This window comes from Chanos chanos, chromosome 1 (assembly GCF_902362185.1).
Source record: "Chanos chanos chromosome 1, fChaCha1.1, whole genome shotgun sequence".
NCBI classification, from domain to species: domain Eukaryota; kingdom Metazoa; phylum Chordata; class Actinopteri; order Gonorynchiformes; family Chanidae; genus Chanos; species Chanos chanos.
In genome coordinates this window covers 33,199,711-33,222,210 of record NC_044495.1, presented here as the reverse complement: position 1 = coordinate 33,222,210, position 22,500 = coordinate 33,199,711, and the positions used below count along the sequence as shown (strand labels likewise).

The following is a 22,500-nucleotide window of genomic DNA, read 5'->3' as shown; positions in this document are numbered from 1 at the left end:
AAAATAAGAGAGCACAGGTCAAAGCAATCTCACAGTCTCTAATCTACAGATGATATACAGACAAACAGACCCACACACACACAAACACACACACACACACACACATATACACACGCACGCAGACAAGCATGCACTGAGTGATCATTTATGAGACACAATGTTCCTTATGCGCAGGGTCACTCATACTGACAGTTAATGAGCATATTGTTGCCACCCCCAGAGAAACCAGCTATCCACTCATCACATTACATAACACACACACACGCACGCACGCACGCACACACGCAAGCACGCACGCACGCACACACGCAAGCACGCACGCGCGCACACACACACAGCAGTGGCGCATAGCACTGTCTTCACAAGGTAATGAGCATGGTGATGAACAAGAAAGCCTAACTCAATTTGTTGTGCTCCTGAGGGCATAAAATGGAAATCCTGATGAAAGGGTTTGTACAGAGGGGCCCCTGATTGAGCAGGACCAGGGGAATCCAGAACTAGAGCAGAACCTCACTTAAGGAACACTAGGGCAAAGCTGTAGGGGGCCTTCCAATCCAATAAAACCTCATAGCAAATATTGATTTCTAGTTTTTGGACTGCTTTTGATGAGAATTTCCTCATTTAGACAAGAGCGTGTGTTTACTGAATTCCCAGAGTTCCCTGGCTTGGAGGATCTGGTGTTTTATCTATGGACAGAGAGGGGGGAGAAAAAAAGAGAAAATGAGGGATGCTTTATTGCTGGAGAGATAGCTTGATTAAGAACTTTATGACGTTCTTGATAGACTCAGCGCTTTTAATGTCACCTCACTTTCTCTTGACGATCTCACTTAAGTCAAGAAATTAAGCTTTTATTGGCCAATGAATGCAAACAGATGTCCTCACCAAGCGCTCAAAAAACCCTCAAACCAGAAAAAAACATCTTAAGTTATAAAAAAATATGACTTCTGTTCGGAACATCAAAATCCCTTCTGCATAATCCATCATAACTCGCACCCAAACTCAACAGAATTGTACTATCATAACGAGGGTGACTGGCTTCTTTTGTTCGAAGATTAACAGTGTCTATACACACAATGCATTATTAGTCTTTCTATAAGGAGCCACATCTGATACAACACTGTGTGTGTAATTAATGGCACAACTCTTCATTTACTCTGTAATGGCTTCCTTTGGGGCATAGGACCGAGCCGCTCTAGGCATTCACAAGGCCCAAAGGCACAGACAACGCCAGCAGTGCATTCACAGCACAGTGAAGTGAACTGAATATAAATGTAGACAAACTGTAGCCAAAAAAAGAGGCTCTCTTGAACAAGGCATAAGTGCTCCAAAAAAACCCAAAAATTACAGTCAAGTTAGATGTTTGGTTTTTTTTTTTTTTGAACATGTGCGCCTTCCTCTGCAAATCCTCTGCAAAAGAAAAAACAACGTATTGCCTTGTTGTGTCTAAAGATGTGTTATTTTTTGAGAAATATGAGAGAATGTAATTACATGTAAAACACACACACACACACACACAAGCTAGCATGCAAAACATAATTGAGTTGCAGAAAACAAATGAAAGCAAGGGTTGCACTATCTGGAATGATTATGCAATTACAGGGCTTGGAAATTATAATAAACTAAAGCAGAAGATAAACATGCCTCTTTTCACGCACAGCAATTTGGTATTTCTGCCGCACTTGCTCATTAAAAGTTAATTTAACAAATCAGCCACTAACATTTCCTTTTCATATTTTGTTGCCCTCAGTTCTGGGGGTAGCTCTCTTCCAACTATTCTCACACCATCTTTCAGCAGATGAGATTCTGTGGGAGCTCTCAAGCAGTTTTTTTAGAAGTTGAGAAAAGTAATAAAAAGAAAAAAAGAGGATATGAACATTATCATTGAGGAAGAACGCTGCAGAAACAAGCTGCACATTTTATTCATTTTCTTACACTGAAACCAGATCATCACTATGTTCTGGGCTGAAGACCTGATTGTGTCGGAGGTAATATTTTGGTGTCTCAGATGGAATACAACCACCTAAATCTCTGCCGTTATGTTTGATAATCAATCATCAGGGCGATGCCATTACAGAAGCATGTGAAAGGACAGAGTCAAGCCACATGCATTATATGCTTTGTTAGGTTTTTTTTTGTTTTTTTTTTTTTTCAGTTGATTATGTTGACATTTAAATTATAATCCACCCACCCCTCCAGCCTTTCATCATAATCTAATAATGCATACATTGTTATGTGTCACGTCATTTGATATGGATAATCGTGAGACGTGTGAGGAATCCCATTATTTTAAGCAGGCTATCACTGATGTGTCACATGGATCCTTTCTGGCCTAATTTAACCACAACATCTCCATCTCTAAAGGAAAGAAGCAGATAGCTCCCATTAGCTTCCAGTTTGCAAGAATCTCAGAGGATACTTTGGACTTTGGATTCAAATCTGGACTCATGATGCATCTGCAAACACATTAAAATAGCATGTTAAGACATGCACATTAAAAATTTCAAAATGAAGTCAGCTCAAACTCCTCAGCTCTGTATCTGCTGAATTAATTAACATAACAAACCAATGGTGTTGATTATGTAAAACTGTCCCATCCTAAAAAAAGAAGCATTCATTGTATCCCTCTTTGAAAAGATAAAAAGGTCCTTGAAACACATTCATCTAACTCTCACAGCAATGTAAAACATGCTAGGAGAGAGATTTCTGTATCACTGTGGGAATTCCTTCACTTTCTCTCTCTCTCATCTTTACAGGCTGGCAAAACAACAGCAGCAATAGCAGCTGATACACACAACATGCATTTCACAGCAAAAGAAACCTCACAGTCAGGTCAGCCCGCGCGTGCTGGTGTGTGTGTGTCTGTGTGCTGGTGTGTGTGTGTGTGTGTGTGTGTGTGAAAGAGAGAGGGGAAGAGAGAGAGAGAGAGAGAGAGAGAGAGAGAGAGCAAGGGAACAAGGAAAGGATAATATGAAGACGCTATGTCTGCTGTTCGATAATATCTTCCCTAACCATTCAATTACATTCTCTTGTATCTAAATGGGTTTTTTTCTCTTTTGCAGGGGGGAGTACTTGATTCTGCTCTGATCTCCAGTGATTGGATTGTGACATTATGGGAACATTATTTTAGAGCACAGAGAGAGAAAACCAAGAAATGATTTGGCAAAGACACTCCATCATACAGAATGGAGTGAGCGAATGAGTCTAGATGGAAGACGAAGCTTTATATATCAGATAGGCTGAGGGGTACCTGTATTTCGAGATTTTGTTCATTGATCAGATGAACTGAGGGTAACTGTAGTTGGAGACATGGTTTATAGATCAGATCAGCTGAGGGTAACCATAGTTGGAGAAGACCATTTTTATAGACCAGATGGGCTGAGGGTAATTGTAGATGGACACATGTTTTATAGATCAGATCAGCTGAGGGTAACTGTAGTTGGAGACATGGTTTATAGATCAGATCAACTAAGGGTAACTGTAGTTGGAGAGGGCAGAGGGTTTACACATCAATTGGAGAGGAAAGGTTTATAGATCAGTAGGGAAGGGACAAATATAAGAATAAATAACCGGGGTGGCTGAAGGGTAGCGCTGGGCTTCACTCTTTGGTATCAACCATTTCTCAGATTTAGTGGTGTAGATGTGAATTGTGTTCGCTCATTTCAACTGGATGCAAGAGTCCAGAAGGTTCTCTCTGGAAACGGAACAGCCACCTGTCCGGATTGTGTAATTAGTAGTGAATGGGGAGAGCTGGGTTTTTTGATTTACTCCTCACTGGTCCCCATAATAAAATGTTGGTGCAAGGATACTAAAGAAAGTAAATAACCTTCAGTAGAGAGAGAAGAGTGTTTATTACAGTGCACTGCCACATGTCTTCACAGCAAAACACCTGCAAATACCCAGCAGAGACTGTGCTCAGTGTGTTTCTCTCTTTCTCCAACGCCTGCAATGAGCAGGAATTCATTACATTTCGGGTGCATTGGTATGCTGTCAAAATTACCTGTATTACTATTACAATAAAATATCATAGTCACCCTAGATTTTGATTAGCCTCCGGGTGTATCAGTAACATCCCTGGCTGGAAGCAGATATCTGACAGTATAAGTTTATGGACGTGAAGGGCAGTAGACCCTTGGCACCAATCAGGGCGGTAGAATCCAGCTTCTATAATCACAATGAGATTCTCTCTCTTCTCCTGTAGTGCATTTATTAGCTCATAAACTATTTCTGATCGCAGCTGGATCTTTTCAAAAGCAATGCACAATCAGCCCAATTGGAGTAAAGCTCTCTTTACTGCCAACCAATCAATGTGAGCGACTGCTGTAAAAGAGTTTAATGAAGGCTGATTTTACTGAATACGGCTTTGCTCTCTGTAGCCTGATTTCTACACAGCTGTCGAAAGAACTCCCTTGAGACCACTGTGCATGAGCTTGGTAGCAAGCTACAGAGGCCTCTAATTGGACTAATTTTAACACAACACTTTGTGGAATAGGTAAAAAAAAAAAAAAAAAAGGAGGGGGACGGGAAAAAAAGGCTTACTGGAATTTCCAATGCGAGGGTCTATCTTTAGAGTAGGGAGATGAAGCTTTGTCTAGGTTTTTCTCATTTAAAGCCACCTCCCGTACGTGTACACACACACACACACGTACACACACACGCAATCACTACTCCTCAACCCCTGTTCCACACTTTAACATTCTGCATTATTGAAGTTAGTTTTATTTTAAGTGAGACCTATTTCACATCATGCAGCTCTCCCCAGTGAAACATATTGAACAGTTCATCCACGTCTACACAAGAATTTCAGAAGAATGTTATCACAAGTAGAAAACTTTGCCCACTCTTTTACTGCCAGTATGACAGATTATTAGCCAGTTTTATTACAAATGTTATTATAACTTTTGCAGGAGTAAAATATACTGCATGAACATGTGTAATCCATTCACAGTGAGTTAAATAAGCAGTATGAAGGAAAATGAATGAAAAAATGAGCGAGTTGGGTGGGCTGTGTGTGTGTTTGTTTGTTTGTTTGTTTGTTTGTTTGTTTGTTTGTGTGAGTTCCAGTGTGTTTGTTAAGCAAACAGCACCAAGTGGGCTTGGATGCTCCATCAAAGCACATTAACCAGAGTAGTTATGGAAGACATGACATCATAAAGCTCAAAGCAGATTGGTCAGAGTGTAATTAAATGATGGGCTTACATCATTGCTGAATCTTACTAATTCAGAACTGGGCCAGTCATCACACAGCTCCAGTCAATTCCATTAATCATCAGAACAGTAGAGACAACCCTTTTGACTGTGTGAACCCATCATTTACTAAAAAAAAACCAAAACAAATCAAAACAAAAGAATCCCCATGCACCACAAAAGCACAAAAGCAACTCTTGTTTGCTGCTCACTATATTTTGACGAGTGGTGTTGTCAATGTTCCCAATGTTGAAATTAATCAGTAAAAACCAAGTGAAACTGAATCATGTTTTATTTTCCGCTCAGTTCTGTTGAGTTAAACAATAAAGAGAACAGTCTAAATTTCAAAGAATGAAATGAAACATCTGTCGAATACGGATCCAAAAAAAAAGAATATCATTAAAGTCTTTTTGACTAGATTACAGCATTCCCAGTTAAACTCTGACTTGATGCCTAACACATCAGTGTCCACTGTTCTAGCAAAAGTCAATGCCAATAAACATGGATTGATTAGAAAAAGTCTAGTCTGTAACATTTCATTTTAATCAATATACCATTTCTGTGCTGCACCAATGGCAGCCCAATGAGAAATTGATTGATTACCTTTGTGATCTTCTACTACTGACCAAACACCTAACAACTTCAGACTGGCCTAACCTTGGTGAGCTAATTGAGAAGGAGAGGAAACTGAATACCTCAGATTGGGCTGCAAAGCTTGATTTTACCAGGATTAGGAACAGAAACATGCATCTCATGGGCTGGCAAAACGGATTGAGCCATAAGGCCGGAAAGAACTCTCCTGTCAGTAGCCTTCAGAGAAAAGAAAAGCAGGGCTTTCTCAGCTATACTCAGTAGGAATAGAAAAAAAGGGAAAAAAATGAATAGAAAAAAGAGAAATTAAAAGAGATTTTTCTGTAGTGGCTTGTTTTGCATTGTCACATATGTGTATAGCACAAGGTTAGAATGAGTCACCAATAGCAGAGTTGGTGCTATTGTTGCATTTATGTGAAAGGAAAAACAATCATTTCCACACTGAAAGCAAAGTTATTTGGTTGTTACATATGTAGAGTTGTTACAGCTGTTAGCCATAGCAACCATTTAGCCAACAGCAGATGGACGACCAAAGAACTTAAGGTGTTAAGGCTAAACAGACATAATGCCTCAACTTTAGTATTTGAAAACCACATACTGTACAACACACTCAAAAAAGCACAAGAAGCGTCAATGGTTCTCACTAGTAAGAATTTCTACTCAGTGGAATTCTCTACAGAATTCCAGTATAGCTCAACGTAATTCTCTATGTAATTCCCCATGTAATTCTCACTGGAATTCCGATATAGTGGGTGTGTGTAGCATGTGTTAAGCTGAGGAATCGGAAACTCGCAGAGGCCTGTTTTCCTGTAATAAATGTTAACACTGCTTATGTACAAAGTCAATATTCAGGATCAATATTGTTATGAATTTGGGTTTTTTGGTTATTGTTGTTTTTCCAGACGCTTATGACTCTTGTGAAAGTCAGTCATTCTTGCAGTTTAGGAGAGACAAGATGCATTACGCTGCTTTGTGTCGTGTATTAAAAACATACGGTATATATAAATATATCAAACCTCCTGAGTTTAAAATGTGAATAGGTTGAACATGAAACAAACGTATTTTCTACAGTATTCTTTTTACCACATTTCTTCATTCTTCAATTTATTTAGCATTTAGTGTGTTATTTGGTACCATTCAAATGTTTCATGTATTGCATGTCTGAGAGCTCCCTGAGTCTGGTGACAAACCCCTCTGATAATAAACCTCTTGTTCTCCTGTCTAGAAAGTTTCAGAGTGAACAATTCAATGGATATGTTTGTTTATTGTGTTGATTACATTTCCAAGAAAAGAAAAAGAACAAGTTTGAGTGATTAGCACAGATTTTTAATTTAGACGAGCAGTGTGCCTCTACAGTGCTTCTCCATGGAATGGCCCTGCCAAATAATATCAGTTAATGTCAGTTACAGCGTTGGGGTAACACAGTACAAAATAACATGCTACCATAATCTAATTACTTTTCTCTGTAACAAAGTGGTATAATACAATGCTGCTACACCATTAAGTGCACCTGTTCAAAGGCTTTTCAGCCTAAGCAATGGCTTACTGACCTCAAAGAAGTACAGGCCTTCCATCTCATGATTTGAGAGGCTTTTTATTAATGAGATATAGCCACTATTTCAGGGATGAGGAAACAAAATGAGTTCAGTCTAAGCAATAGCTTTGGTAATGTGCTGAGACCAGGTGACAATATGCATTTCATTTTCTTTGAAAAGCTTTTCTTTTTGTAGTCTGTATGTTGCTCAGCTAAATAACCGTTGTACATCTACCTTCTTTTGTTTTAATCTTATTTATGAAATATATTTTCGAGGGAATTATTTTCCTTAACTAAAGGCCTTTACATGTTTTTACTCTGTTTTGAAAGTGTGTAAGTGGTTAAATTTTTTAGCACATGTATTATATCATATATCATACATGCCTTTAAGTTGACTGAGGTCAACACCTATTTTCCTATTTTCATCACTTTTTTCTGGTTATAAAACCTTTCTTCTTTCAGTACTATCTGCACAACACCTGCTTATTAAATCAGCTGATCTTTTTTATGACTTTTTGTACCTGAAGAAATATGACATTTTTATATTTGCAATGCTGGAAAGCACCATGTGATACCCAAAAAAGCTGCCTTTCATTTTATGCTAGCGCAAAGAAAAATGGCAGGGATGCTTTCTGGTTTAATTGAAGCTCTGAACGCTTTCGTTGTAAGACTTTCTAATGGCACACCGAAGAGCACAGGCCTTGCTTTGCATTACCAGTCCAATTTAGTAGGGCCATTTCTAGGCTGAGAGTCCTTTTTCGCCCTCATTCACTGAAAGCGTAGGGATCCATTAATTGTCAACGTGCTGCCAGCTATGAATGAGGCCTAGCCATAGCCAGCCTTTTAAAAAAAATAAACCTCCGCCACACTCCAGTCACCTAAGGGAAAGAGGACAATATCACCCCTGAAAATGAAGACAGGGGTCAGAATCTCATCTGCAGCCTTTTAAAACCAACATCAATTCGCAAGAGAGAACAGATTACCACACGCTGCTTATAAAAAATAAAAAGGGAGAGGCTAAACAGTTTCACAAAAGTAATGCGGTTGAGACAGAAACGAACAGGTTTGATCGTGCTAGAAACCAGCTTCTTCATGGAACATCATGTTGTCATAATAATGTCACAGTATATTCACTCACTCTCACTCACTCATTATCTAAAGCCGCTTATCCTATTTAGGGTCGTGGGGGTGCTGGAGCCTATCCCAGCGCTCATAGGGCGAAAGGTAGGGAAACACCCTGGACAAGTCTCCAGTCCATCACAGGTCAACAGTATATTCAGTTTGTCTTGGAATTTTTGATCAGAAATCATCTCTTTCCTGGTGCAAATAAAGCAGAAAAATAAAAAGCTTACTTTTTTAAAATTTTGGCCTCATGTTTTAGTTAAATTTTGACTCTCTCAGTATTAGCTCCATGAGAAACAGAGGGCTCATGTCCTACTCTTCAAGTTTTCAAGTCTTCTTTTTATGCAGGACTATGATGTTGGCCGCAGTCCTTGGGGAGACTAGACACTCTACAAAGGGAAAACTGGACCATTTCACACCTCTACGGTGTGCCACCCTCCATCAAGGCAGAGATCAATACCCTGTCTCCTGACTCGAAGGTTCAGAGTACCTGTTCAGGGCCTACAAAAACTGTAGCAAAACACACAGTCCTCCCCAAATCACAGCCAACCATGCTCGCCGTTCATCAGAACTTATCACTTTCCTGACTTTAAAAAAATCAGATGTGCTCTCTTTACCCTCCGGCGGCAATCCGCTATCACATCTCAGATAAGACAAGTACAACGCATGAGACAGTGTCCTGTTAGATCTCTCTGAGTGACATGATGCAGTCACTCACAAATTATGCCAGGATGTCAACACTATGACTTTCCCTAATGTGACAGCCTTCAGTCATATCAGTGACACTATCTAATTAAAAACCTACCACTCCCTGAAGCTTTAGACGAGCCCACCCCACTCCACCCACTTCCCCCTTTTTTTTGTCTCTTTCTTTTTTCTTGCTTAGAGCAAGTGCCGGAAAATTGATTGCATCTGGAAGAGAGTGTGTGTGTGTGTGTGTGTGTGTGTGTGTGTGTGTGTGTGTGTGTGTGTGTGTGTGATTTTGGGTATGTATGCGTGGGAAGACTGAATTATTCATGGACATTAAAGTGTTATCTGCACAATGACAAACAACACAGCTGTGAGTTGAATATTCACGAGAGTTTAACGGGGAATAGGTGAGTTTCAAAGGCTATATTTCACATTTAAGGCATTACTAAACCAATGTACAGCACTGCATGTATCATTATTCTGTGTGGTTCTTTATACACCTTTATTTTTCCAGATAAGGCCAAAATACTCAAAAAATATGTCTTAAAGTGTAAGAATACATACTGCAGGCTAAATAGTTTAATCTACAGTGTGTATTTACACACTTGAAAGCAGCTGATGTTTCAAAATTATTATGTTATTTGAGTCAAGGTCAAAATCATTGCCCTTCAAAATTGAGGTGTCTGACTTTTCATTCAAGAAAAAAGGAAACTACCATTTCTAGCATATCCAACGTGTCAAATTATCTGTTTTAGTGTGCCAGTGTGTAGAGGAAATAATCCTTTTTAACATGGTTTTCAGACAGTAGCAGGGAATCTAAAAGTAATAAAAAAAGGACTTTGTATTTCCCTGTGTATGCTCTCTGAATAACAGCAGTGTATTTCAGAGCACATTAAAGTGATGTCCAAACCCATTCAAATATCTCTAGTGCCTCTGTTTCTGCAGAGGCTTTGGTGTATCATCAGTATTTGCCAAAGAGAAGAACTTTTGGAGGTTAAAGGAGACAGAGCGTGAACATAGAGGGACTTATGGGATTAGTTGACACCAAGTCTTGTTTTTCCTCTTCGGGCATTAAAAGCAAAAAAAAAAAACTAAGAAGTTGGGGGAAAGAAGTATCTGTGCCGCAAACAGCCACTCTGTGTAGGGTGCAAGCTTGACACAGGTTCACCGTTTTGCTGGTTTGATGTGGCTTGACTGAAGAGCCTGTTTGGTTTCATACAAAACCCAGCCAGAATGACAAACAGGAGAGAAACAGAGTCAGGATACCCTCATCTTTCATTTTTCAGAACGTTCATCTCCCACCCAAACATTATCCACAGAGACAGTTTTTGGATAACCAGCAGGGTTAAAAAAAAAAAAAACATTACTTTGTAGTACATTTAGCTCTCTCTCCCTCTCTCTCTCTCTTGTTCTTCTGTTGAGATGTGTCAGCCCTGTAGGTTGTCACTGGGTATTGACAAGATTTGAAACGTCAGAGAGATAGATGAGACTGAAAGGGAAATGACGGAGGAACAGACAGAGAGCATGTGACAGAGAGAGAGAAACAGAGAGAGAGAGAGAGAGAGAGAGAAAGAGCAGACATGTATAAATACGGGAAATGAGAAGTGAGCAATGTCTTTGCCATGTTCATCACTCAGCCAGAGAGAGTTGACATCCCTTTTATTTCAATATTTGCTTTTTCCTTCTTTCTCTTTAGCATGAGGACATACTGTTGCCCCTGAGACTCCACAGAATGGGAGCAACCTAACACACCATCAGAAAGCCATAAATGATCCACTTAAGTCAGTGCTTTTTCTTTTTTTTTTCAGTTAAACTGTGCTTCTGTCAAAATATTTTTAGCACATAATCTTGTTTAAGAACGGCTAAGGATGCACTCAGGTGGCACAGTAGAAAAGATCCTAGCACTACCACAGAGGCCTGGGTTCACAGTCCTGCAGCGGTGCTTCCTGGGATCTATACAAAGGGATCTATACAAACACAGCTGGTGGTGTTTGTGGGTGGGAATCCAGCAGGGGCCTATCTCCCTGACCCCCACTGATTGGTCAGGGGTGCCAGGATAGTGGTGGAGGGATCAGAGGGAGAATAGCGTGAACCTTATCATGCCCTATGGCTTCCTGGGAAAGCCTGGTCTGGTGAAAAGAAAGAAGCAGTGAACGACTCCACATGGAGCAGAGGAGGCATGAGGTAGACTATGCCCTCCCCAGCCAGTGAGGGGGCCATGTAAACAATGTGGAAAGTACAAACAAGGGAATTGGATACCAATAAATTGGGTAGAAAAAGGGGATAAAAGGCTCAAAAAAGAAAAAAAGAATGGCAGAGGAAACCTTGGGAGAGTGAGAATGATCAGGAAACTTAAATGAATCCACATTCGCGTTCAGACTTTTTCTCTTTGGTATGATGTTTTTTTTCCCCCCTTCTGTTGTTGCCCAGGTGACGGGATTTATTTTTTGAGCGTTTTTTAGCATAACTGAGGTAATCATTGCTGTTTCTTCGACCCAAAGTGTTTCTCCACTCTAAGCACTCCGGACATTCCATAACCTGTGCAACAGAATTCTGTTGCTGTGCAGACGATGAGCAATGTACCGTCAACAAATATTGGCTAAACCTGAAGCCAGAAGGTTAATTGGAGGAGCTATCCATTCGTTTTCAAAAGTCTGTAATGAGTCCGCAATGAGAAAAAAAAAGAACATATCACAGATAGAGTTTTTAAGCTGTCACTGTTCACTGACCTACCGAAAGATATCACCATGCACCTCAATTAAAGCCTAATTAGATATCATCCACCTTTATGGTGGCTGGAAAGCATGAGTTTAAACCAGTGATGGGGTGTTTTGCAGTCCATTTGAGAGGCCAGCAACCCCACAGAAATGAATCATTACTCACTTAAAGGGAGACGGCAGTTCATTAGCAGTTATGTGCTGCAGTATGAGCCAGATAAAGTAAGTCAAGTTGATACTTAGAGCATGCCTCTTTCAAAGTTTCAAAATGCTACTCTTTCAAAGTTTCAAAATGCTACCCCACCCCCCCCCCCCCCCCCCCCCCCCCCCCCCCCCCCAAAAAAGAAATGTTCGTGGAATCTGCTTCAGACATAGGGTTATAATATTTACCTAGCCTGTGACAGAGGAAAAGCATAAAAATGAGACAGAAAAATGAGATTGCAAATAACTCGGTATTTGTAATCAGTGTCAGCATATATAGTGGTTTACAGTAAACCATTTATAGTCAGATTTCTTTATTCACTCGTGTTTGCATTAAATGATCTGAGACAATATTTCCACTGAAAGCTTAGACTTGCTGCAAATGTGCCCCAGCATTAGCAAATCACACATACCCAAACAGTGTTTGGGTACTCAAAGTGGAGATACTCAAATCAAACAGCCAGTGTTTGTAGCGGTTTACTAATAAATGGCTGAGGGAGAAAGACAAAAAGAAAAAGAAAAATTTTGAGCTGTATGTCTATTAGTGCCATAACCCTTCCAAAGGAAGTGGAAAAACCATTTCTGAACATAAGAAGGGGAAACCAATTGACTTTTACATCTATTGCCTCCTCACTCTCTCTCTCTCTCTGCCTGTTGAGCTAGGTAATGTAATGCATCATACAAGGAGTGTCAGTCACACAGTAAAGAGCAGTGTAGGGATCTGCTTTGTGTAGAGATCGTCACCCACGACTTACCAAATGCAGAGTAAAACTCGTCCTTGGTGAGGTTTTCGTCATCATTAATATCATTGTACTTCAGGAGGTCAAACAGAGTGCATTCTGAGGCCGTCTTGCTTAGTCCCTCTTGTTTGATGACCTGCAGTGAAAGAAAAAAAAAGAAAAGAAAAGAAAAGAAAAGATAAACAGACATGGACAACCAAGCCTCAGGGTTTATTAATATCTTCGGGCTAAAGTTGTCCACGTCAGCAGCAGCTAAAGAGCTGCATTCTGGTGACTGACTCTCCCAATATCCCTCAGCTTCTCTCTGGGCAGATGTGGAGGATTAGCATGGATAGGACTAGCATACATTAATCTATAATCAGACTGTCCCACGTTTATTATTCACTGAGCAAAAGGATCAGTGGATAGACACCCCTCCCCCTTGTCATTTTCATATTGCCTGTCAATACTGCATAAATTTCATTAAAGTTTTAAAAAAGAGAAATAAATAATTTGTAATGCAGATGATGAAAATGAAATGCTATTTGGGCAATTCATGGACACATCTAACTATTTTTTTCAATACGTGCTGAATTTCTTGCCGCTAAGAGAAATATGTGGGGTCAGTTTTGAGGTCTTTTGAGCTTTGAGGTTTAGGTTTAGCTCAAGTACACATTGTCATCTGTCTGGTTGTTGAACTTAAAACGATCAAAGGTCTCAACCCCCAAAAATTCTCGTTTTGTATCTCTAAGCATGCCCTACAAGATTCAACTACAGTTCCTATTAACATGTTATTACAATGTAACATACTGTAATAACGATACAGTAATAGATAATAGTTAGAATAAACAGTTGAACCTGATACTAAACATAACTGAGCATCATTCAAACAGAAACAGTGAGATTGCTTTTAGCCTTCACGCAAAGGGCACAGCTTCCCCTATGACACTCCACAATTGTTAGATTAAATACATAATTCTCACCTAAGGGTTTGCCGATGTCATGGATAAACCAATATATGGATGGATGGAAAAAAAAGAAGGTGGCTTAAAAATACCCACAGACTGACCCTGCTGTACAAACTGCACCTGCACCTCCTCAAAGCTCCATCAATACAGTCAATCCTGTTTTTCTTTATCTCCTCATAATCCTCTTACTGCTCCTTAACCACCAACAGCTCCCCAACAATACCATCCATGTAACCTTACAATGTCAACCAGTCTGTCCACCTCCCGGCCTTTCTTTATGTTGTTTTCCCCATTTTTTTAAATGTGTGTTCAACAACTCTATCCATATAACCTTATAATGTCAACCTGTCTGTCCACCTCCTGGCCTTCCTTTATGTCATTTCCCTTGGGGGTTTTTTTTCTTTAATTTAACTTCCTGACTTAATATTTTTATATGAAGATCAGTCATAATCTACTGAACATGGTTAATGAAAAAATGTGATAACACTAGCATTGAGGATGTAAAAGTTTTAAACACTCACTGATTTTGAAGTGCTCTCCCTTTTTCTCAGCCCTAACCTGCAGTATCTGGCCATACAGCTACAGTTATGGTTAGAAAATTCATTTCAACAAAACATTTACAAGGTTGCTGTCAAAAGACATTTTACTGAACACAAAAGCTAGGCTTGTTGCTGCTAGCAGTGTATGACGGTCCCTTGTATTTGATATTCTGTAGTCCTCTTTCTGTGATTATTGGCCTCGAAACAGTCGTTTGATTTGGAGGGTGTTAATATCAGAGTAGGTCTGGGGATACAGTTCTTTCCTGCTGGCAGTACATCTCTTTAATGTTTTATGACCTGGCCTCTATCTTTTCTGCCCTCCCTTGTAATCAATGGCACATTCTTCACCATAGTTTCGCCTTAAAAAGGTGATTCTAAATGATTCGTTTATTTTTTCTGCATTCAGAATTTTTGGGGGAATGTGATACACATGCAAATCACTGCACAAGCCTACGCACACACTCGGAAATGCTAAATGCGTACACACATGCACACGCGCACGCACGCACGCACACACCACACACACACACACACACACACACACACACACACACACACACACACACAGAGCACTGCATAAATATAATTAAAAAAAAGGCTCACACAACTGCATCAGCCTCAAGGAAAAGAGGGATATCTCAGGCACGGACTGAGACATGAAATATTAAGTTTGAACAATTAATGTCAAATTAACGCCTATTTAAGAAAGCTATCAAGACATTAAGCCGGGGATATCTCTAAAACACCTTAACAATGAGTACATGAATACCAATTGTTTAGTAGTAAAGCAGGCACTAATGTGTAATACGTACAATGGGAGAAGAACGTAACCACAGAAAGGAAAATGATTCGTACTACACGATAAACTGACATAGTTGTTTGCGGGTCAATCAATGATTTGTTAGAAAAATGATCCATTATATCACTCTTATTAAATTATGAAACAAGAGAAAGAGGGTATTTGAAAATTACTAACTACCTCCCCCCAGCCATTACCATTACTACAGCTCTGTGAAAAAAAAAAAGGAAAATGATGTAGGGAAAAAAAAATCTCAGGAGTTAGCAAGGAAATATGAAGGTTCTAGCAACACATTAGGAAAATCTGATTCAACTGTTACTGTTAGTGCATAATTTGAACTTTTTGAACTTTTGTTTTCATTTCATTTTTAAATGAGTTTATGAGGGTGACACTAATATATTGCTCAGTATTAAAAATCCTGAAAGATTGAAGACCCTTGAAGTTTGCCTCTAAGCATTTGCTTACTCTTTCAACTTCTGTCACCTGCAATTACCAGCTTACATGTCAAAGAGCCAAACTTCTGTATTCAACAGAGGCCTGCAATTTTCTTTCCCATAATGTTTCCTGCCCTCTCTGCATTCAAGCTTTCTCATTTTCCCATCTTTTCAAACAAGACATTGATATGGAGAAATATGCAAATGAACAAGAAAATATTGCACAATGAGATTAAAACGGTCGAGCTCTGTAACTGAGAAAGTCGCAACACATTCAAAGCAGTCTTTTCAGGGCACAGGATGAAAAAACTCATTTTACTCTCCTGTGTGCTTCAGTAGGCAGGTGCATTGTCTTCTCTGTGGGATACAGTACAGAGGAACTGACCCAGGATCAGCAGAGGAGGGGCTATTAGACAGTGAAGGTGTGCTTACATATTCAGTCATTAAAATGAATGCGATAATGCAATACAAAAAAGAGGCACTGAGAAATCTCAAGTCATTCTGAGCACTCAAGCATTGGTTTGGAGGTATGAAGCACTGGAGATTCAATGAAAAATTTGGTGCAAGATAATAGAGCTCATGGTGTGAGCTTGACTTTGATTATTTTCTTATGTTATTTAAAAAACTGTCCACTGCTTTAGATCTTTCCATTTCTAAAGGTTTGTAGGGTGTGTTGTGGGGACAACTCGATAAAGAATTTTGGAGGGTCAGAAAAGGTGTTCCAGTCTGCTTTGCTGAGGAGGCAGTGAGCCCAAGAAACTTTTTCTCTCCTCTTTCTGGGTTTTTTGAAGTTAAAATGAGAGGATTGAAAGATATCAACCGACACATATAAACTTCTTTTCTCTTTTCTCCAAAAACCCTGCCCTCACATCTTAATTCCACTCCAGTGCTCTCATCTTTTCTCACTCATCTCTTCTATGCACTTCTCTCCACTCCTCTCTCTATCTCTCTCTCTCTCTCTCCCTCTTTCCCCTCTTTTCCTCCCATCCCTCTTTTCCACTTACCTGTGATAGTTCTCTGCTGTCTATACGGCCGTTGCCATCGGCGTCAAAACGCTTGAACATAAGGTCTACCAAGCGTTTCCTTGCTAGCATGTTCTCCTTGTGGTCGCCATGGTCACCTGAGCCTTTGTATCTCTGAGCATGCAGGTCTGCTACCTTATTCTTCAGCCTCTTATAATCGCCTAGACGACAGTTATCATCTGTGAACAGAGAACATAGCAATTACAGTCAGCTCTATACTGCTACACTCAGATAACTCAAACTCAACACCAACACAAATCGCATTAAACAAAAAGAAAACTGGGTATACACACAATGAAGAATATGGTCCATTTTAAGCTTTCCACAAAGGCTCCTGAACTAAGCTTCACATAAATGAGCTGAAAGTATTTTCATATTAAATTTGTGAGAAGCATATGTTTAACAGCAAAGAACTTGGACTGAAACAGTCAGCTGCTAAGTGGAAGTATCGTCGTTCAAAACAAAGCCAGAAAAGCTGTTAATTGGGTTCCTAAATGCATGTGTCAACATCTGAATATGTAAAATTCCATCTCATAAAATTTACCCATAAAAATTTATACCATGTATCAGTCACATTGTACAGTAGATACCATACTTTCTTTCTTTTACTTACAATTTCAATACTTTTCTCAATAAAATACTGTTTTTAATTTATGCATATTCCATCTATACACAATATAAAAATGTGAAGTTCTCATCTTTCCTTTTGACAGCTGATTGTTTTTCTTAGCCTTCAAATGGGAACACTGAATCCAATAATTAAATAACTTACAGCCTAACAGAAACTATCAATGTCATTGTCAACTCACATCAAATGATGAACAGTGGATATGTCAAAAAAAAAAAAAAAAGTACAGGAAAGGTGTGTGCTTTCATTGATGTGAATTATCCTAGCTGTCACGTCAGGAAAAAAAAAGTAGACAAAGAAGCGTTAACAGCTTGAAATGACTTGTAGTAAAAATAACGACTGGAATGGCTTGACAAGATCTCGTCAAAAGCAGAAATATTTGTGTCATTATGTGGAGCTGGCGAGGCAGACTATAGCATTATCAGAACTAGATTGTCTGCTGTCGTTTCGGGAGCACTTGGCACGCTGTGTTCTATGGTCTCTCCATAACAAAGAGAAAGAGATCATGAAAGGCAGGGGGAAACAGCAATAGAGGTAGAGAGAGAGGTGAAGACAAGGAAGCTGGATTCCCAACCAAGTCACAGGAGTTTTACTGACAGACGTCAAGCCTACTTGAGAATTGGATATATCACTGCATCTTGCCTGTGTGTGTGTGTGTGTGTGTGTGCTTGTGTACGTGTGTTTGTGCGAGCGAGTAGATGTTCATGTGTGCATCTGTGTGTGTCGTCATCTGGCAGCAGAGTGCCACACATCACAAAATGGCCTCTACTTTGACAAGTCACAGTGACAGAAAAGCTGCCTTCCTCAGAAATGGCAGAATGAATAAAAGATAAATGGCCATCTACTCTGCCCAAGGGAGATGAAGGTCAGTGTCGTCAGTGTCATCAAATGTTTGTGTGTGTGTGTGTGTGTGTTTGTGTGTGTGTGTGTGTGTGTGTGTGTGTGTGTGTAAAGAGACTGCAACATCCCAAATGAAATCTGTTTGAAATGTCTCTCCCTAAAAATCAAACTCTTAACATATATAGAGTTGTCAAGTAGGCTCTTCCGAAAACAGCATTAGCTAGCCACAGGCCTGTATTACGCATCATTTGCAGAGTGTGTCTTGGGAGGAGATGAATTGACTGATTAATTGAGATGAAGAATGCAGAACTCCAAGAAGTCGTTCTTTGTTCTGCAAGCTTTCGCCTACTCATGCCTATAACATAATTCTCTTATTCTTTACAATATGATGGGTTTATCTCCGGTGGGTTCAATAGAATTCGAGTGTGACGTCTGGCAAGCCACAAGAAATGCTGACCACAATAATGCACGCAGTGTGTGCATCTTTGACAAACATGTCCTTTTTTTCTCTCATTTCAGTGAACACATGGTGGAATTATGTCCACATTTTGCGACTAGTGTCACCCCACCATGTTGTACAGGCATCCACATTCCTTGCGTTGTCTTCCCACGTCGTGTTCCTGCATAACTGATTCCTGGACAACATCACTTATACCTGGCTGAATGCATGACCAACCGTCAGGCACACTCACCCCCTGACACTGCCACGTTTTGGGTCCAGCTGTAGCGCGCTGGTCACGGCTGGTTGGTTATCCTAATATGAGATTTGTCGTAATATATATCATAACGGTGCGAATACCTGAAATCTGTGGAAATCTTGCCTTTGACAGCCCATTCTGGGCACGTCAGCCAAGCCGGGTTAAGCGATAAGTGGTCGGCCATGCTCCAGAGAGAACGCCGGGCCTTATTAATTGTACTGGAGTAATGGAATCATCTGCACATCAGTTTCCACAGGGATGAGAACCAGCGAAAACCATTCACCTACCCACCTACACACGCGCACACCTCCACAGCGGCGGCATCGATCTGCGGCTGCCAAATGAGAAGGCTGCTGCTGCCGTTTAGTACAGACCTCTGTCCTCAACTCAGTATGGGGAGGAGTGACACAAAATGGTTGATTGTAACAGCTATTTATGCTGATTATGGCTCAAGTTTCCTTTTAGGGAATTGGCTCAGAAGTCGCATCACCAAAGGACAACTGCGATGACTTGCGAATATTTCAGTTCACTATTAAGAACTGGTCTGGGAACAGTCTCCACACTCAGTCCAAACCTTCATACCATTTCACCATAATATCTAACTGATTTCAGGTCTGTGCGTAGTAGCTGCCTGAACCCACATCAACAATCTGATCGTGTCTCAAGATAAAAGGCCATCATCTTTTTCAGAAAGGCTTCATCACGCTAGAACGTGAGACCAATCTCAGCTTCTCTGTGTGTTTAATTTGATATGAAGAGTGAGACAGTGAGACAGGCAAACAGCATGGGGTGGAATTGGTTTGATCTTCTCAAGCATATGACTGAAATTCTTATTCAATTCAATAAAAATGCCAAACAGAAGTAATGCCAGAAGCATTTTAACTTAAGAAGCCGAGTGTCCATCTGTGTGTCCAACAGACAAGTCATGTTAGATTTTTTTTTTTTTTTTTCATTTCTAGTCCATTCATTATTGATGGCTCAGCTAGGAACATGAATATCAAACAAACAATGACCAATTGTCTGCCTGCATATAACTGCCAATATAAAGGACACAGCTGAGTAGATGAGAGGCACATGCATGGTGTGAAGGCTGGGACCCCCAAATCAACCCTTTAGACCTCCTGCAAACCCGTTATGGTGGCCCTCAGTGTCCATTACTGAGTTTGTGAGAAAAAAAAAACAGACACACAAAACACAAATTCAGAGAAAGGTGAATGTTACAATGCTTCCTTTGATTTTTACACTGATTTGCCCTCAACCTGGCCAGCGAGATGGAGCACTTATCTGCTGCTGCACTTGATTTGGCGTCCTGTTGACAGAGAGAAGAAGTGCACTGCAACATTCAACAGAAGCAGGCCTGTATATGTTTACACTGTTGATCATCTTTTGTACTGCGACCGGATTACGCAATGTGTACAGTATATCACTATATTATAACAAGTGCTGTATTATAAAGGCAATGCATAACATAAAGCACGGCTTAACGTGTACACCTGTGCGTTACGTAACGTGGTTCCTCTGTGTGATGCTAATCGGTGGCGTGGCATTTGTTTGCAGATTGCGTATCCATATATGATGTGATTCCTCTAGTGATTTTAAACATATCTTCAGTGATAGCATTCTACAAGCCAAATTAATTGCATTCCATCATACCAGAATAAGGCCTCAGTGTTCAGTCAACACCGAAGCACTACCAGGACCGGGACTTGATTACCACAGGGTGTATTTGCTAAGTGGATACTGAGGGGTACCCCTTTAGATACCTAACGTATTTTGCCCAGTGGATTTATGGTATACTGAAAGCTGGTGCTTCCACACTGGGGTTATTTAAGCCATTCATATCCCCCTAGACTTAGAGCCAGGCATGAAAAATGCAAGGCAGGCCCGGTAGCCCATTATTCTGGCTCCCATCACCAGAGAGAAAAAATCTCACTGTGCTTGAAAACAGCCTGATTATTGGCAGGGCTATCATTGACATGATGAGCAGTGTCTAAGGTGAAGCAAGCACGAACGTCTGAGGGGAACAAGTTCTCAACGAAGATCGGCTGTCGACGAAAGAGCACACTCCTTCTATGACCGTGATGTCTGCAGATCAGCTCGAGAACTGATCCAAGACAGATGAGCAACTTTGAATCAGTTGACCACACAAATCAATGTAGGAAGCAAGTTGATACTATCATCAGTAGCCATGTATTGAAAACAGTGATATTTTATTTAGTGGCTAAAACCCCCTTAGTACACTATGTGAACACTTATGGAAGATTCTGGGGGGCCAGGATCTGAGGATAGCTTGAATATTGTTATTTTCTCTCCTCAGTACCCTTGAGAATGGCAGAAAAAGCTCTGTTATTCCATAATAGGAAAGTTTGTGACCTTGGTATGGGTGAATACCATCAGTTTTTCCTCTCCATCATTTCTTAGCAACGCTAATCTATAAACAATTATCTTGCAACCTGGCCAGGAAATTGTTTTTCTACAGCAAAGTTTTCAAAGCTGCCTATCAAAGAAGCATAAAGGCAGCCACTATCCTGTCCCATCTTCTTCTTCTTCTTCCTCTCTCTCTCTCTCTCTCTCTCTCTCTCTCCCACTCTCTCTGTCTGTCTTTCTTTCTTTCTCTGTTCATTTGCAGTGCATGACCACAGGTGAACTGGGCCCATCTAAAAGCTACTGTTGTTTTATTTATGCAAAGAAAGCAGTAGCTCAGAGGAATAGCTTGTGCCAAAGCTGTCTCTGTGCCAAGTCTACCGCTTGTGCCTCTGGGTCTGTACACAACCACCATATATCAACCCCACGCGCACCACAGCAACACAGCTACCAATCAAAGGTCACTGATTACAATCCTGAAGACCAACCAAAGGTGCTGTTACCTTAACCTCTCCTCCCTTCTACAGCTGTATCAGAAACGAATGCGTTGAGTAAAAATCTCTGAGGTCTTTCAGACAGAGAAAGCTTCACTAGAGAAGTGAATGTAACGCCACTTTACCCTGCCTGAGGTGTTTCATATGAATGGTTTCTGTAAAGGATCAGCTGGGGTTTTGTCAGGCTATTATTCAGAGTCTCACTGTGTGTCGCTCTGCTGCTGCAACACATCCTTGGTTCTTTTTTTTTTAGCATTTGGCCTGTTGGTGAGTTACTACAATGGTGTCCTCTGTCTCTCTGTGTGTCTCTCTTGAGAGCTTTTCTGCGCTTCAAAAGGCACACAGCCGCTCCCACCTGCCTCCACAATCCACCACCTCTTCTTACACCTCTAATTTGATTTCCTCTTCCCTCTTTTCTCCTGTCACACGTTCTTTTTTCCCCCTCTTTTCTACTCCTGCCCCCCCCCTCTATCCCTTTATCTTCTATCCCTTGCTTCCATGACACACTGGTGTAGCTTTGAGGAACTCATTACCTGCCAGCAGAGGACTTAAATACGCTGGTTCCCCTCTCCAGACTGAAGGTGACAGTTAACACTAAAAAAAAAAAAAATAGGGCCTTATTATCACATCCCTAATCTCATGAACAGAGCCCCTCTCTCTCTCTCTCTCTCTCTCTCTCTCTCCCTCTCTCTCTCTCTCTCTTTCTCTGTCTGCTATCAGGACTCAGTGCAATGACTCCATTTATGTTTCCGCTCTATCGTTCCTACTTTCTTTGTCTTTCATCTTATTATATTCGTTATCTGTTTTCTAAGAAGGATAATTTGTTGTTGGCGGCAGAAATAGCACCAATTTGTGCCAGTGAAAATGGTAGGTAGTTATGAAGGGTGCACTCTGTGGTGTCTTCAGCATATAATCAGCCCGAACTTCAGCATATACTAGAACAGGCATAGCAGAGA

General features: G+C 40.4%; 1 protein-coding gene across 1 annotated transcript in view; it reads right to left on the bottom strand.

Annotated features, from left to right (window-relative positions):
- Positions 1-22,500, bottom strand: part of fstl5 (follistatin-like 5) — a gene marked incomplete at its 5' end in the record, with an annotated part of 92,012 nt that overhangs the window by 37,989 nt on the left and 31,523 nt on the right. Inside the window, 2 exons of the mRNA XM_030785307.1 lie at positions 12,795-12,915; positions 16,503-16,699. Of these exons, the coding sequence (XP_030641167.1) occupies positions 12,795-12,915; positions 16,503-16,699 (318 nt within the window). The remainder of the gene's footprint in view (positions 1-12,794; positions 12,916-16,502; positions 16,700-22,500) is intronic.